Genomic DNA, 16,741 nt, shown 5'->3' with positions numbered 1-16,741 from the left:
GAAAAAGACTGGAAGGTACTCTACAGTGTTCAGTTGACATAAAAATAGACCCGTATTGATCATACAAATCTATCATGAGAAGTTACCCAGTGAGAGTGAGTTATTGTAATTCTGAATGTGGTCATCGTGTTTCTCACTTCTACAGAAGCATCCTCAGTGAGTTGTATCGTGCGAGAAAATGACACCCTTGCCCCCATCACTCTCCATTCCATAGAGGGACACAACACTATCCGGTCAAACCCAGAAGGACGCAGGCGCTTACACAACTTTTCTCAGACAGTCGAGAAAATCCAAAAGTGGGCTTTGGGCTTACCTTAAATAGGAATGGATTCTACCACTACGAGATGGTCAGAATAAGGACATTGTTGTTTGAGCGGGGGGGGTGCAATCAGTATAAATGAAGATGGCGGAGGAAGAGGAGTGATGACTGAAGGGAGGTGGTGTGTAATAAGTGCACGAGCTACACAAAGCTCAGGCTCCACGGGCCTCGCCATGGCTCCCGGGGATGCTCTGCAGCCAGTGGGCGGATGACCTGAGGTCGGGCCTGGGCCTGTCCCTTTGTGCACGCGGTGTGATTTCAAATTCAAACTAAGTTCCACACCATTAGTAGTTTTCACGGCATGCAGTTCCAGAGTGCAAATGGCTTGCATATGTGTAGTTTTTACAGGTGGAAGGCAAGACCATACATCTCTCCCACACTGGGCGTGTGCCTCCTAGTGGACAGTTGTACGCAAGAGGCGGCGATGGGCTCCCTCAGGATCCCCCAATGTGGGAATGGTCCCCTGAGACTTGTGCTTCATGTGCCTGGGGCCCAGAGTTGGGTGGGGGGTTGCTGGTGGGAGGTGAGAAAAAAGTTCTGGCTGCCAGCTTCCCACTGCGCTCAACTGGAAGGTGGATGCCCACAGGCAGGGTTCTCTGGGCTACTGTTGCACAGTCCTGCATGAGATATTTATTCAGCCCACACGATTTGATAGATCTCTCGGGAGTTCATCTAGGCTATTATCTCTGTTTAAACATTAATTCTCAATAAGCGTCTGAAAGCTCTTTTGAAAGCAACCTATCTGAAGGTCTGAACCGCCCGGTACCAGCAGGAACCAATGCCCAGGAGAGGGTCAGAGCACATGTGCTCTGGTGGTTGTCAAATCTCTCACCATCCATCATAAGCCCTCTCTTGCCTTCTGAACACTCCCACTGAAATCGACCCTTTGAACATCCTCTAATCCCTGGGAAGGCACCCGGACCCACCTATACCTACTGTCACCAGTAGCATATGACAATAACATTAAATGGCCTACAGCAGAGGAAGACGAAAGTAGAAGTAGCAAATCCAACCAAGGGCCTTCCCATAGCTCACAGAACTGAGCAGGGAACAAATGGTGTGTAGTTTCAGGGTGTCTGGAGGTGCCACCATTTCTTCCCATTTGATGTCAGAGAGGCCTTACAGAAAAAGATGGCAACAGCTCTCCTTTTTTAAGGAGATCCTGTGTATGTGAAATTAGACACAATGACAGGTTTCGCTCAAATATAGTTTTAGAATATAGTTTGATATGACAAAGTAGGGATTTTTATTTCCTTACTGGGGATCAGTTGTTAAAGAAGGAGGAATTCCTTTTACCCAAAAGGAATTGCATTGCTTTAATTTAGCAATGTGAGGCAAGGCCTGCCAGTGCCAGTGAGGACTTGGGCACCTGCTCTGAGGGCGGGCAGCTGGAGCGACTCTCACCCATCAGGGGGACAGCCTTGGCTGCACTCAGAACCCACCTGCTGAGATGGCCCCTCCACCACTTGGGCACTTGCATGGATGAGCTAGAGTTCTCCATCAAAACCAACATGAATTTTGCAGATGTTGCTGTTAGCAAAGAGGCACTAAACATAATGGAAAACACAAGGGCTTGGAACTGGATAGAGCAGGAATGGAACCCTGGTCCTGCCTCTCAGGGCTGTGTGACTTTTACTCAAGTCCCTAACCTCTCTGGGCCTCAGATTCTTCACTGTCAACATAAAGAGTATAATAATACCTCCCTTCATGGGCTGTCTGAAGTAGAGTGAGGTGAAGCACACAGAAGGTGCAGTTACTGTAAAGCCCGACTTAGATACTAATGATGAGTGTTTCCTTTATTTGTGGTCACAGCAAAAGGCCCACGGAGACTGTGGTAACCAGGCAGGAGAGTGATGAGTGCCCTTCCCCTGTGGTTATTGGTGTATTAATAGAACATATTGAATCTAGTGACAGGTAGAAGGAAATTCACTAATTTCACAAAGAATGAAGGAGTTGTACCTAAAATGAGTGACCCGTCAGGTACAAAAGACACAGCGTTAGGCCAGGTGGCTACCACTGTGGTTGATTTTCTGATTTTCTTTTCTTTTTTTTTTCTTTCTTTCTTTTCTCTCTCTCTTTCTTCTCCCTCCTCCCCCTTTCTTTTTCCTTCCTTCCCTTCCTTTCTTCCTTCCCTCCCTCCCTTTTTCTTTTTTTCTTTCTTTCTTTCCTTTCTTTCTCTTTTTCTTTCTCTTTCCCTTCCCTTCCCTTCCCTTCCCTTCCCTTCCCTTCCCTTCCCTTCCCTTCCTTCCTTCCTTCCTTCCTTCCTTCCTTCCTTCCTTCCTTCCTCCCTTCCTCCCTCCCTCTCTCTTTTTTTTTGAGACAGAGTCTTGCCCTGTCGCCCAGATTGGAGTGCAATGGCACAATCTCGGCTCACTGCAACTTCCGCCTCCCAGGTTCGAGCGATTCTCCCACCTTAGCCTCCTGTGTAGCTGGGACTACAGGCTCCCACCAACATGCCTGGTTAATCTTTTTTTATTTTTTAGTAGAGACGGGGTTTCACCATGTTGATCAGGCTGGTCTTGAACTCCTGACCTGGTCTGATCCACCTGCCTTGGCCTCCCAAAGTGCTGGGATTACAGGCATGAGTCACTGCGCCCAGCCTGATTTTCTGATTTCAAAGATGTTTTTCCCAGTCCATTGTGAAGCACAACCCAAGAAGGCCACCTGTCTATTGTTGATCTTCCACTGCAACAACTGAGAGAGACGGAAGCTGACAGACACTCACTCAGCTGGGAAGGCCTGGCCTCCAAATTGGCTCCCAGTAACTGGAGGGGAGCCGAAGGGCCGAATTCCTGCAGCCTCACCACCCTGAGGCTCTCTCTACAGCCTCTGTGCACGCCGATAACCTAAAAGAAAAAAATAACCAACAAAACCAAAGAAAATGGAACCTAGTCAGTGCCTCAATGCCCCTGGACTTCAGTGCTGATGTAGGAGATGACAAAGTTGACTTGATGTCTGAGATGCTGCTGCCCCTGCCCAGACCTTCTCCTCTAATAACAAGGATTTTCTGAGGGAAATCACATCAGGGCACTCGGGGATGGTTTCCCCAAATGCCCTGCGCGTCAGTTTTATCTGACTGTATTCAAATTTAATTTTGTTCCTCATACGAATCCCATGAACAAATGATTAATTTTCATTTGGCTCATGCTATGCAACACACAGATGTGCAAGACACACACGACAGAAACGCGTGTTCACACACGTAATGCAGGCACACACATTAAGCATGGCCTCTAGTGGAGTATCTATTTTTTAAGGTAGTGAACAGAATAGATTAAATTTTCAGGGAAATTTAAAAATACAAATATATGCATCATTTCACAATGGCATGTTGTTTAGGGAAGTCTAGCCCCAAAATGTGTGGCACCTGAAATTCAATCTGGTGTTTATGGAATGGACCACGGAGGTGACAGATATCCTCACATCCTAGTACAGGATCTGCTTTCACTAAGTGTATGAACAAACAGAAGGATAAGGCAGGAAGCCCCTAGAACACGTTCCAGTGTGTGGCCCAGGGCACCCCTGGGTGAGCAGAGGGCTCCAAGCTCCCCACCGTGTGTCTGTCTGGGGCTGTGCTCATGGGCACTTGGCCCTGTGTGGGAAGAATGTCCACGTGCAGAAAGCAGCCGCCCTGGCTGGGGCTCTGCCCCCTGCTGCTGACCCCCAGCCTGCCCTGTCTGCCTCCAGGGACCCCTCTGCCTTCACAGCCCTGGGAGCCCTGCATCCAGCAGCCCACGCCCGTGCTCTCTCCCAAGGGCAGGGCCTGCCCTTCAACTCCTTGCTGTCAGTTCACACAGAATCAGACACTGCAGCTTACAGACGAATCCCCTGTGTGGCATTCATTCCCCGATGGCAGGGCCTGACCACACTCAGATCACCCAAATCCATCTGTAGAAAACCACAACTATGAGAAGAGCCTTCCTTCTGCTGAGCCCACTGAGCCTTCTTCAAAGTCTACCCGGAGTTCCATCCCGGCCTGCCCTCCATGCCAAGGGAGCAGTCCTCAGGCCCTGCCCCTGCTCCTGATGCCCCCACCCAAGGGGTCTCCTTGGCTCCAGCTCCTCCCCACAGGCTCAGTCCAGCTGGGACGCTGGTCTCAACCCAACCAGCTCAGCTTGACTTGGTGGGTGCAGTGAGGGCCGGGACTGAGAAAGGTTGAAGCTACTCCATTTCCCCTACTGCCCATTTTCGTCAACTATGGGCACCTGCCTGCAGCATCTCCTGTCTGGTACCGAAGAGCATGGAATGATTTGTGCACTGATGGTTATTTGGGGTATGTGAGCTCCTCAAATTAAGACCCCTCTCTTGGCCACCCCCAAGCTCAATTTGAAGGCCTGAACCACCCAGTTTGACCTTCTCACACCCAGGTAAGCCTAGCATGGGGATCCCAGGCCTGAACAGGTGTCCTGTTCAGAGGGCTCTTCTACCAGGATGGTACCAGTATTGTGGAAGGTGAATGGGGACAGCCTTCAGAGTGCCACCATTTCCTTAAAATGGCCTATCACAGGTAAGCCTTGACATGTTATCCTTTAGACTCTGCACCAACCAACTGCAGCGTACCACCGTTGGTCAGTGTGAGGCCAGTACTGAGACTCATCAATTGGAACAGATCTTGGATGGAGTGGGTGTCTTTGCCTCCTTCCTTCCTCATCCAAGCAAGGGTGTGGTGACAATGACCTGACCGGGGTTTAACACCGGCTCTGTCTGCTCACCAGACCTGGGGTGCTGAGCTCTGACCAGTCTGGGCAGCCCAACCCACAAAAACTGAGGTTTCAGAGCTGGGTCTTCCGGAAGGGGTGGGGGCTTTGGGAGTGGCAGCTCCCCGCCTCCCACCACCCCAAGCCAGAGAATGGGGCAAACTTGCATGCGTGGCTTATCTCTAAATTACCAATCTGCTTTAGACCAGACTCATCTCTACAGTATAAAGTTATTGCTTCTATGACAGGTGTTCCAGAAGCCCTGGTGGCTTTAAAGTCTGAGAAACACGGGCTGCCAACTTGGGTTGCTGGGTCTGTGGGGGCGTCCTCCTGCAGGATACAGACACCCTGCAGGCGTGGACCACCCGGGCCGGCATGGTCCCTGCAAGTGACTGGAAGCATTCCGGGGCTGTGTTCTACTCTACGGCGTCAGGCATGAAAGGCATGCAAGGGTTGCGAGGGGAGCACACAGGGTCATTTCCAAAGGGCCACAGCATGGCCAAGCAGGGGCTGAGGTGGGTGTGGGGCTTGTCTTCATTTTTGGTACGAGTAAACAGGCAGCACCTGTAACTGGTGCACTATTTACAAAGCCTCTTCAATAAATAATTTAGAGAGAATCCTACCCGAATGGCTCTAACATTTGTACATGAATATTGTACATGATTAAAAATAAATAAGGCAATATAATACAGTTTTCTCACAAATAAAAAGGAAGTTGTTTTTCACCAAACCCCAAGGAACATTATGGCTAAACACAGTTCCTGAACTCCCAGGAAGTGGCTGGGGTTTGAAGTTGCTGATGATGGAGATGTTTGCCCCTGAAGTGGAGACCTTGCCAAGCCTGCCATGGGGTCCTTTCCAGAACAGTCGTGAGCCCAGAGAAGGGAGCATGGTCCCCGCGACGGCTTCCTCTTGCTGCCCTACAAGTGGCCACATCTTGGGCAGCTTCCAGGATGTACATGTGTGACCTCCCAGCTCTGTGGACCCCAGGCACGGCACAGTGTGGCTGGCTCTCTTCTCAATCTCACAGGCCAAACCAAGGTGTCGCTGGACTGGGCTCCACTCACCCCTGGAGGCTCTGGGGCGAATCTGCTTCAGGCTCACTTGGGTTGTTGCCAAACTCAGCTCCTTCTGGTTGTGTGAGCAACACCCGGCTTCCTCGCTGACTGAGGCTGGGGTTGTCGAGTAGCCTCTGGTGTTGGCTCCTGGCCCCTTGTCTTTAAGCCAGCAATAATGGCACCATCTCTGTGACACTTCGAATCCTTCCTGGCTCTCCTGTCTCCCTCAGCCATTCCAAGGGGCCACTGAGCCCACCCGGATAATCCAAGTTCCCCTCCCATCCTTAGATCCCTGACTGTAATTCCACTTGCAAAGTCCCCTTTGCTGTGTGACAGCACCCGGCCCCAGGGCTTAGAACTGGGGCATGGACACCCTTGGGGTTCACTCCTCTGCCTACCCACCACCTGGATGGCCAAAGGTGGGCAGCGGCACTGGGGGCAACAGGATTGGCTGGTCAGGGGCTCTGCGCCCTTCTCAACAGCTCGTGGGTCAAGGACAGCAGCACGATGAGCCGGGGAGCCAGGGTGGCCACACTCACCACCGCCGCACTACACCCTCACGGGCTGCCTGTGGCTCCTGTCTGAACTGACTGCTTCAAATCCGGCTGGGATAGACAGATGAGGATGAGAAAATCCTAGTGGAAAGGGGACCATAAGGACAAACTATTTGTCCTGAAGAGGGGTAAGCACAGAGCAGGGACAAGGCAGGGCCTGGAGAAGGGGTTGACAGCAGTGCCTCAGCCAGGTTCTCAGCCTACAGCCGCCTCAGATGGACCCTGGGTCCTCAGGAGGAGCTCAGGAGCCCTCAGGAGCCCTTGATGACAGCCTGGAGATTCCACATAAACATAAGGTCCTGTGGACGCCCCAATAGCAGCTAGAGGCCCTGCAAGCACCTCCTTCTGCCCCAGGACCTCACAGGAGCCCAGCCCCCAGCGGCACAAGATGATGCCAGAACACCAGCAACGTGAGTGGGCAGCGACATGAGGACCACCCAAGTAAGGTGAAAGGCACCCCAGCTCTGCCCTCAAAATCTCCAGTGGGGCCATGGGGTCAGCCTACCTGTGGGGTCATGTGGCCTGGCCTGGGAGCTCCCTGTCATAGCCAGGGGAAGGTGCTGGAAAGGCATTGGTCAAAATCACTCTGCAAGAAGGTGTCTGGAGACGATCCTGCCTCTCGCACCATCACAGAGGCCACAGCCCTGACCAGAGAGAAAGGAGGGTGGACAGTACTCCCTACAACCCTGACTAGACACCTAGTCCACAACCTAAGGACAGGCAGACGACGGCCCCTACATGCAGCCTCTACCCACCTCCCCTGCCTAAAGCCATCCACCCTGCTCACCTCTGTCTGGACTCCTGTCTCAGCTGGAAGCGCCAGGCATCACTGCACTGGCCACCCTGCAAAGCCCCCAGGGTCTGGCCTCCCCCAGCTATGGCCCAGGCACCTGCTGCCCCCACACGGCCACACAGGTGAGGCAGGGTCAGGCCCTCCCTGTGCAGGGGACTGCCTCTGATGGTAGCCAAGGACATCACCCACCTGTGCGGACAGGGATCAGCCTGCAGCAGGTCCCACACACGGGTCTACACTCCAGGGAAGGAAGTCTGGGCTTCTCTCTGCTCCTATTCTGAAAAGTCGGGGCCCTCAGGAAAGGGTTACAGCTGCTGAGGAGCAGTGAGGAGGGGGACCCCCAACCCTGCTGGCTTTGGGCAGAGGCAGGGCTCAAGCCTCCTGTGTAGTCCATGGAAACCTCTCTGACCACACCTCAGAGCAGTGGGTCTTTAGATGTTCCCCTACTATGGCGCCTACCCGGAAGCTTCCCTCCCACTTTTAGCCACCTTCCTCCCTGTGACCGAGATCCAAGGTTTCTACACGCCAATGGATAGTCCCTTCCCACTGGCCCTCCTGGACCCCTGTCCCCCTCATCCTCATTTTCATCTTCACTGTGACTATTTAGACATGCATGTAGGAGGCCGTCAGATGTCAACACTATCACCTGCAGTCAATTTCCCTGCAAATTACAACAGGGACACCTGCACTCACAAACATCAGCCAATTCTGAAACTTCGTCCTGGAGGGTTGGTTCTGCTGGGGAAACAGCATCTTCCATCATGGGTGTGAGGGCTGCTCATATTCAACAGAAGTGGAGCCTCACACTGCTGTTGCTAAATGTAAAGGATCCAAGACGCCACAGGGAAAGGAAGAAATGACATCCTTCGTCTTCTCTGAACAAACACAGTGCCGGTGCAGGATGGGGAATGTCCAGGTGTTTTAGGAGCTGGAAGCCATTGGTGAAGGGGTGGAGAATGCACAGGTGCAGCAAGAAGCCGATGCTGGCCATGGTTGTGGAGAGGGGGTCACAGGGCCCCCTGAGAACTCCAGAAGACCTGCCTCTGGCTCTTAGCAAAAAAGCACGCTTGAAAGTCAGCAGCCACCACTATCCATGCAGTGAGAGGCAGCTTTTCAAATTCTCCCCAAACCGTCCAGTTCAAGTGTGGACAGCTCTGTACTGTGCCCGTGGTATGAACAACCCCAGGCCTTGTGACCTTCCCAGAGAGGCCTGACTTCCCACTCTGGCTCTTGAAGCCTCTGCCCAGGGCTGGAGCCGCCTGTATGTCAGGTCCCACCTAGGTGGGCTGGACAGGCCTGTCTCAGGGCACACTCTTGCAGAGCTCCTCGGTTGCTCTGCCAGCCACAACTCAGCAGCTCTTGCTGTAACCCTGGTGGATGCTCTGAAGGTCCTGACGTTGATGCCGACCTGGCCAAACCTGAACAGGCCTTCTGGAAAGAAACAGTGCTCCCTACGCCACAGGGGGAAGGATGGAGTGGACACCTCTCCAGGGAGGCCTGGAAGTGTGTGCAGCTGGGTGTCCTCTCCTCACCGAGTAATTGCTCTGCTGCATCTGCTGGGTGGTTGGTCCTCGGGCCACAGGCCACGCCTGGACAATGCTCTCCTCCACCCTGGCCACTGGCTCCCTGCTCTGCTGGTCTGGCTGGTCCTGGTTGGAGCCACCGTGGCCTGTGTCGCCCCCGGAGCATTCCCACCCCAAGTGCACCCCAGAGGCCCAGGTGGGCTCCACTAAGCCTCCTTCCCAGCTGCTGCAGAGGACAGATACTGGCCTGGGGAGTGTGGAGGGAGCCCAGCCCTGACTGAGACGCCAGGCATGGGGCACACTGGGGGACGTCTGCCCTGAAGGCCAGCTCTCCCATATGGACCCATTTTCCGATCCAAGCCCAGGGACCTGATTTGGGAGCCGTTTCCATCAGTCCTGCCTTCTAGAAAGTATGTCAACATCTCGCCTTTGCCCTTGACACTGACTTTGCCTCGGCACACAAAGTGGTAGGGGCATCTTCTCAGCAGCCGGTGGACTTCCTCAGTCACCTGTTGATGGAGAGAAGGGAGCATTACTCCAGGGCATTGAGGGGGACTCCTCTGGGAAGAGACCAAAACATTCCATCCTGCATCTGTTGCTGTCCACCCTGACTGCCCAACCCTGGCACGGGGATGTGGCTTTCTCAGCTCAGCCTGGCAGCCAGGGCCCCTACTCTTGCTGAAATCACTTGGGTCACTATGTAAAAAAGACACTGCCCTGCAAAGACAACCCAGGGGACTCAGAGGAGTCTGAGGGACCAGCCCCAGGGGAGTCTCACTGCCTGTTCCCTGGACAATCAGAGGAGGCAATGTTCAATGAGCCAGAAAGCGTGGCCCAGGGAGCGCCCAGACAGGCAGGTAGGTGGACAGGGCTTGCAGGGACCTGGCACCAGGGTCTGGATGTAAGCTTCCATGGTGGCTCCGTGTACTCCATGCCAGAGGCTGCGTGGGACACAGCTCCAGATGCTAGACCAGAGAAGAGCAGGGTTGACTCTCTGGGTTCAGGGCTCTTGGCACCTCAGCAGCCAGGGACATTTACAAGCAGGGCATACAGAATGTAGGGGGCAGAAGGTACACCCCTCAGCTGGAAGGGGCAGCAAAGAGTAGAGTCCAGGGCAAAGCCTGACTTCCAACTCACTGCTGGAGGCAGCAGCGTGGTGTCGGTGGGGGTGCAAACCAGACAGTTCACAGGACCCCGGCGCAGCTGCCTCTGCAACCCTGAATCAGGGGAGGGAGGGACCAGCATATGGAGGGCAGTGGGCAAACTGTCCAGAGAAAATAGGGACATTTCTTGACAGGCTCAAAGAATTTCTGCTTCGCAAAGTTAGGAAAAAGGTAAAGGATGAGAAAATAGTTTCTACTAGATACAATCAGTCCTGTGAACAGAGGACATGACTGGTATCTCTGTGTTATGTTGGAGGTGTGATCTTGGAACTTCCTCTCCTCCCTGTCTCCCTGGCTGCTCCTCACTCTCCCACACACAGTCCATTCGTTAAAAGAACTCAATCCATGCCAAGCTCACCTTCTAATGCCCAGAGCTGGGGAGGGTGGCCCCCGTCAGTGTGGCAGGGGAGGCAGGACAGAGGTCCTGTGAGTGCAAGGGTGACATCACCTGGCGGGGGATTGGACAGAGGTCACCAGTGAACACTCTGTGCGTGAGGCAGGGGCAAGATAGGACAGTGGCAGGCTCAGATCTGATTTTAGAAACTTAAAAATGCAATGTTGGTTCAGGGTAGGGGCCAGGCTGGGGTGGGCAGGATGGGGCTACCATGAAGTTCTCCCCTGGCAAGTCCGGTTTTGGGGGAATCCTGCAGAAGAGTGCAGGATACAGTCATGGTAAAACAACAACAACAACAACAACAACAACAACACCGTGTGTGTGTGTGTGTGTGTGTGTGTGTGTGTTTGTGTATATATATACAGCACAAAGTTCTGGAGGTGGACGGTGGTGATGGCTGCATAACCATGTAAATATACTTAATGCCACTCAACCATACACCTAGAAAAAGATGACAACTTCTATGTATATGTTACTGTGATAAAAGAAATTGTGAAAAAGAGAATGCAGAAGTGCAGCACTGCTCCATGGAAGCTCTGTCTATGTTCTGAGCAGGACAGGAGAACTCCATGAATATTTTGGCCTACCTGTCCCTTAAACTGTCCCTGTGAATAGCTGCTGTCACACGCCTGGGGACCAAACCTTCCCTCCATGGCCTCTGGAGGCCTGCAGTTCCCAGGGAGGGTGGCTGCAGGGCTGTGTGGCCCTTCACAGGCTCCATCTTACTTGTAAGGGCTTCATTCTGGTGGTCATCAAGACCAAATCAAGTTTCAAATTTGTTATAAGGGAAATCCCAGAAGCCGAATCACACTCCTCCACACAGAGGAAAAGCAGAGGCTGCTGCCTTCTAAACCTTTCCATGGCTTTTAGAGGGTGTCAGCCCACCTGAGCTGCCCACAAGTTCCTCAGATGAGGTGGACAGGCATAGCACCCTCCCTTCAAACACACAAGAAAGCCCTTCCTTCCTATGGCAGCCGGTGGAGGCTGGAGTCCTGGGATGTGCAGCATGAATGAGAGCTGCCAATCTGTTGGGACCAGAAGTGGGACCCAGTGACTCAGTGCTCCCACTGCTGCACCTGGTCACTCAGGAGCCAGCCAAGACTAAATGACAAACCAAACAGCAAAATCAAGATGCCCGGGCCAGGATGCCCTCCGGAGCAGAGAGACCGAAATAGTCAGCTCTTTCTGCCCTGCCACGTACAGGCTGCAGACTGGGGATTCAATCCTGGCCCTCTGTGCCTCAGTTTCCTCACCTGAAGAATGGGCACCCATGTCTTGGGGGTTTCTGGGTGAACTGACCTGGATTCTGCCCTGGACCCCTGTGCTGTCCATCCGACTGGCCACGTTGACTGTGTTTCCCCAGATGTCATACTGGGGCCTGCGAGCGCCAATCACTCCAGCCACCACGGGGCCAACATTGATGCCTAGAAAACAGCCAGCGCATGACCTGTCAGTGGGAAAAGTGTAACTCACCCCACCAGGGCCACCAAATGCACCTGATGCCGCTCCTGGTGGAGAAAAGGTTGCTCCTCTCAGGGCTTTGTTTCCTGGGGTCACCTAGCACCAGGCTCCTTCCTGAAGCATCACACAGCACAGCAGAGACGCAGCCGCCCTGCTGCACAGGCTCCCCTGGGCAGGGTCCCCTCACAGCACTGTCCACTGCACTGGGGAACAGCACTGGCTGTTCAGAACGAGTCCCGATCCTGAAGAAAAGCCCCCTTTCCTGGAATAGCAGCCTCTGTGCTGAGCCCTGCCAGGGGAGCCACTCAGAAGTGTGACCTTTCAGTATCTGGGATTACAGGGTGTATCCCTGACTGCATCCTCTCTTGCAGAAAAATAGCGGCTCCGGACCTGTTCTCGGAATGTGACCTTATGGCTATTTTAGAGTATGGGCCCCAGAACTACGCAAGATGGTGCAGAATGCTCTGAAGGGAGGAGAGGGAGTACCTTCTCTTTTTGTAGCTCAGTGTCCAACTGGCCTCTGGACAGCTGCAGACCAGTTGGACAGCATTGCAACAACCCAGGCACACCCGAACTTGAGTCACTCCTTGTGCAACTTTCTACAAAGCATTTACCCTCTCTGAGCCTGGTCTTCCTCCCCTGTAAGTAGGGCACATACCAGGCTGTGACACCCGGCCCGTGCTCAGCAGGACAGAGAGGGACCAAGCTTGCTGTCAGCTCTCCTGTTACAGCCTGCTGGCAGCCACCTCCTGCAACTGGGGCTTTCTGGCCTTGACCGAAGCCACTTCCTATCTTCCCCTTCTGTATTTGTGGACTAATTTTTCTGAGCTTGTCCTAGAAAATTCCTCTGATGTTCTGGGCAGTGGGGAGCTGGCATGACATGGAGGAGCATGAGAGCAGGGGGCAGGCACAGTGGTGTCAGCTGGGGAAGGTGGGCATGGGAAACTCAGAGAAGAACCCCAAAGGGCCATTTCCCAGATGGCTGGAGCTGGTGGGAGTTGGCGAGCGCCCTCTGCTAACCCCAGACGCCCCACCCACATAAAGAACACGAGGCTAGCACCAGCCTGATGGGCAGAAGGGCCCCGAGAGATCCTTGTCCAGCCTCACTGCATGACTAGACACTGAGCTGCAGGGCCGGACTTGCCAACCGGTCCTGTCATTGGAAAGTGAGGAGCAGAATTTTCCCGATTCACCAGCAGATCGATTTCCAGGTACATCAGTAGCTCTGCTGACCACAGCCCAGGGCCCAGCTGGCTCACTCTGCCCCTGCTCTCTGGCCAGACACCATGCCTGAAGCCGAGCTTGCTTTTCAGGACATCAGAACTCCACGTGCTCTAAGTGGATCACCCACCACCCTTCACACTCACACGTAGCTCCAAGGTTTGTTTTTAAGGCTACTGGATGTTTGAATTCTAAAACAACCATGAACCTCTAGTTTAACTGTATCCTGGACTAGTAGAATTTTTCTGGTAAACTGTCTACATCTCAAGAAAAAGTGCATTTATGATTAAAAAACAACAACAACAAATCATAGTGTTATAAAAGCTAGAAAGGAACTGGGGCATCCAGTGGTTTCTCCTCCTCACGACACAGGTGAGGGAGGGAGCCCGGAGAAGACACAGGGCGGCCAGAGTCCACGCAGTGGGGCTCCCATCAAGGCCTCTTTCTGGACAGCCCATGTGGCCTCAACTATGTAGCCATGGCTGGTGAACAGGGAAAGGGGCATTTTACTTCAGCTAAGTGTGGACTTAGAGGAGCATCTGAACGTCTCCAGGACAATCAAGATTTCTAATGTGTTTCCCGAGCTAGACAATGAATCTTCAAAGTCCTAAGTTACTTTCTGAAGCATCTCCACTTCCACCAGCAGCTTCCAGGGACAACTCCGTACACAGGTCCCCATGCCCTCCTGGGCAGCACCACCCTCCTTCCTGTAAGACCAGGGCACCTCATCAGCTGATCCCGCCCCTAGGTGGGTATAGGAAGGTGTTCCACATGGATGGACAGGATAGGTTTAGAGTCACATACCAACTCGGAGGACAAAGTCGTTGTAAGATTGGTAGTTGATTTCATCCAGAACGTCAAACATCTCAATGGCAAAGTCTGCCAGCGTGCTCAGGTGGGAGGAGATGGACTTCTTAGCCTAGATATAAACAGACAGAGTCACTACATCTGAGGGGCGCTAGGCAAGAGGGAGCCAGGGACCAACCTGCAGTGGCCAACAGCCGCACTCTCAGGGGCAGGCATTCTGGGTGCCTGGCTATGGGCACATTTATTCCATTCTACAGGTAGGAGACTAAGGGAGAGGCAAGGTATTGGCCAAGCCCCAGCTCCTGAGGGGCAGAGACAGGGGCCACCCAAGGCTGCCTGCAGGAATGGGGTGGGGCAGCCCTTTTGAGTGAGAGACCAGGTGCTCAAACTCCTGCTTGGACAGCGTTGCTAATGCCCATTGCAAATGAGCAAAACAAGGACAGAGACGCATGCCAGGGAGTAGACAACTTCCTTCCTTGAGATTGAGGCTATATCCTCATGTACATGTGTGATAAGGTCCTTTCTCTTGTGAAACAGTAACTGTTGTAAAGTCTCTAATTTTTATTTTTAAAGGGAATTTTATTAGTCTTCACAATCAGGAAACTAATGCTTTTTAAAAATTAACAGACTTTACTTTTAGGGCAATTTTAGGTTTATAGGTAAGTTGAGCAGATTATACAGAATTGTCATATATCCCTTCTCCCCAGTTTCCCCTGTTGTTAACATCTTACGTTAAGTGTGACACATTTGTTACAACTGATGAACCAATATTGATATATTATTATTAACCAAAGTACATAATTTAACTAGGGTTCACTCTTGGTATTGTCCATTCTATGCATTCTAAATGCATGACATGTATCCGCTATGACAGTATTACACACAACAGTTTCACTCCCCTGAAAATTCTCCCTGCTGTCTGTTCATCCCGCCTCTTCCCTGACCCCAGCAACCACTAATCCTTTTACTGTCTCTACCATTTTGCCTTTTCCAGAATTTCATATAGCTGGAATCATACCGTACGTAACCTTTTCAGACTGATTTATTTTAAGTAGCCAAGTGTATTTAAGGTTTCTCCATGTCTTTTCATAACTTAATAGGTCATTTCTTCTCACTTAATAATATTCTACCTTATGGATATACCAGAATTTCTTGATCCATTCACCTACTGAAGGATACCTAGTTTGCTTCCAGTTTTTATTATGAATAAAACTGTTATGAATACTCATGGACATAAGTTCTCATTTCATTTGGATATATACCAAAAGTGCAATTGCTGGATCATATGGTAACATTATGTCTAACTTTGTGAGAAACCATCCAACTCTCTCCCGCAGGGGCTGCCCTATATTGCATTCCCGCCAGCAACGAAGGAGAATTTCTGTTGCTCCACATCCCCACCGGCATTTGTCTTGTCAGTGTTTTGGATTTCAGCCCTTCTAACAGGTAGCTAGTGGTATTTTATTGTTGTTTTCATTTGCAAATCCCTAAAAACATAAGATGCTGAGCATCCTTTCATATGCCTGTCATCTGCATTTCTTTTGGTGAGGTGCCTGTTTGAATTGTTTGCCGACTTTTTAACTGTTGTTTTTTTTCTCTCTCTCTTGCTGAATTGTAATGGCTCTTTGTGTACTATAGATACAAGTCCTTTATCAGATAGGCGGTTTGCAAAGATTTTCTCCTAATCTGTGACTTGACTTTTCATTCTCTTAACAATATTTTTCATAGAGTAGGAGTTTTTAATTTTCGTGAAGTCCAACTTACCAATTTTTTCTTTCATGAATCATGCTTTTGGTGTTGTATTTAAAAAGTCATTGCCAAACTGAAGGTCATCTAGATTTTTCTCCTATGTTATCTTCTAAAGGTTTTGTACTTTTGCATTTTACATTTAGGTTTATTATCAATTTTGAGTTAATTTTTGTGAGGGGTGTAAAGTCCGCATCTAGATAGATAGATAGATAGATAGATAGATAGATAGATAGATAGATAGATAGAGATAGATAGAGATATATTTTTTTGCATGTGGATGTCCAGTTGTTTCAGCACTGTTTGTTGAAGAGACTATCTTTTCTCCACAGTATTGCCTCTGCTCCTTTGTCAAAAACCAGCTGACTATATTTCGATGGGTCTATTTCTGGGCTCCCTAGTCTGTTGCACTGATCTATTTGCCTGTTCTTTTGCCAATACCATACTGTCTTGATTACTATAGCTTTTTAAGTCTTGAAGTTGGGTAGTGTCAGTTCTCCAGCTTTGTTCCTCCGCTTCAATATTGTGTTGACTATTCTGCATCTTTTTACTTTCCATATAAACTTGGGATCATTTTGTCAACGTCACAAAATATCGTGGTGGAGTTCTGATTGGATTTGTGTTAAATCTACAAATCAAACTGGGAAGAACTGCCATCTTAACAATACTGTCTCTTCCGATGCAGGAACAGTGACTCCCCAGTTACTTAGATCTTTTATTTCTTCCATCAGAATTTTACAGTTTTGCTCATATAGATCTTGTACATAGTTTGTTAGAGTTATACCTAGTATTTCATTTTTTGGCTACTAATATAAATGGCATTTTGTTTGTAACTACAAATTCCAATTGTTCATTGCTGGCATATAGAGAAATGATGAAATTTTATATATTAACTTTATATCCTGGAACCTTACTATAATTGCTTGTTAGTTCTAAGGGAGGAGACCACCCCTCATATTGTCTTATGCCCAATTTCTGCCTCCAAAGAAAGAAGTAAAAACTAAA

General features: G+C 50.8%; 1 protein-coding gene across 1 annotated transcript in view; it reads right to left on the bottom strand.

The window, feature by feature from the left end:
• Positions 1-3,538: 3,538 nt before the first annotated feature.
• The window catches only part of ADCY1 (adenylate cyclase 1), a 140,829-nt gene continuing 127,626 nt past the window's right edge, over positions 3,539-16,741 (bottom strand). The window contains exons 18-20 of the mRNA XM_010374596.2: positions 13,988-14,102; positions 11,801-11,925; positions 3,539-9,453 (exon numbers count right to left, since the gene is read on the bottom strand). Coding sequence (XP_010372898.2) covers positions 9,151-9,453; positions 11,801-11,925; positions 13,988-14,102 — 543 coding nt within the window. The 3' untranslated portion in view covers positions 3,539-9,150. The remainder of the gene's footprint in view (positions 9,454-11,800; positions 11,926-13,987; positions 14,103-16,741) is intronic.

Source organism: Rhinopithecus roxellana, chromosome 6 (genome assembly GCF_007565055.1).
Source record: "Rhinopithecus roxellana isolate Shanxi Qingling chromosome 6, ASM756505v1, whole genome shotgun sequence".
In the NCBI taxonomy this organism is placed as follows: Eukaryota; Metazoa; Chordata; class Mammalia; order Primates; family Cercopithecidae; genus Rhinopithecus; species Rhinopithecus roxellana.
Note: the sequence above shows the minus strand (reverse complement) of the source record. Positions and strands in the feature narration are given on the sequence as shown.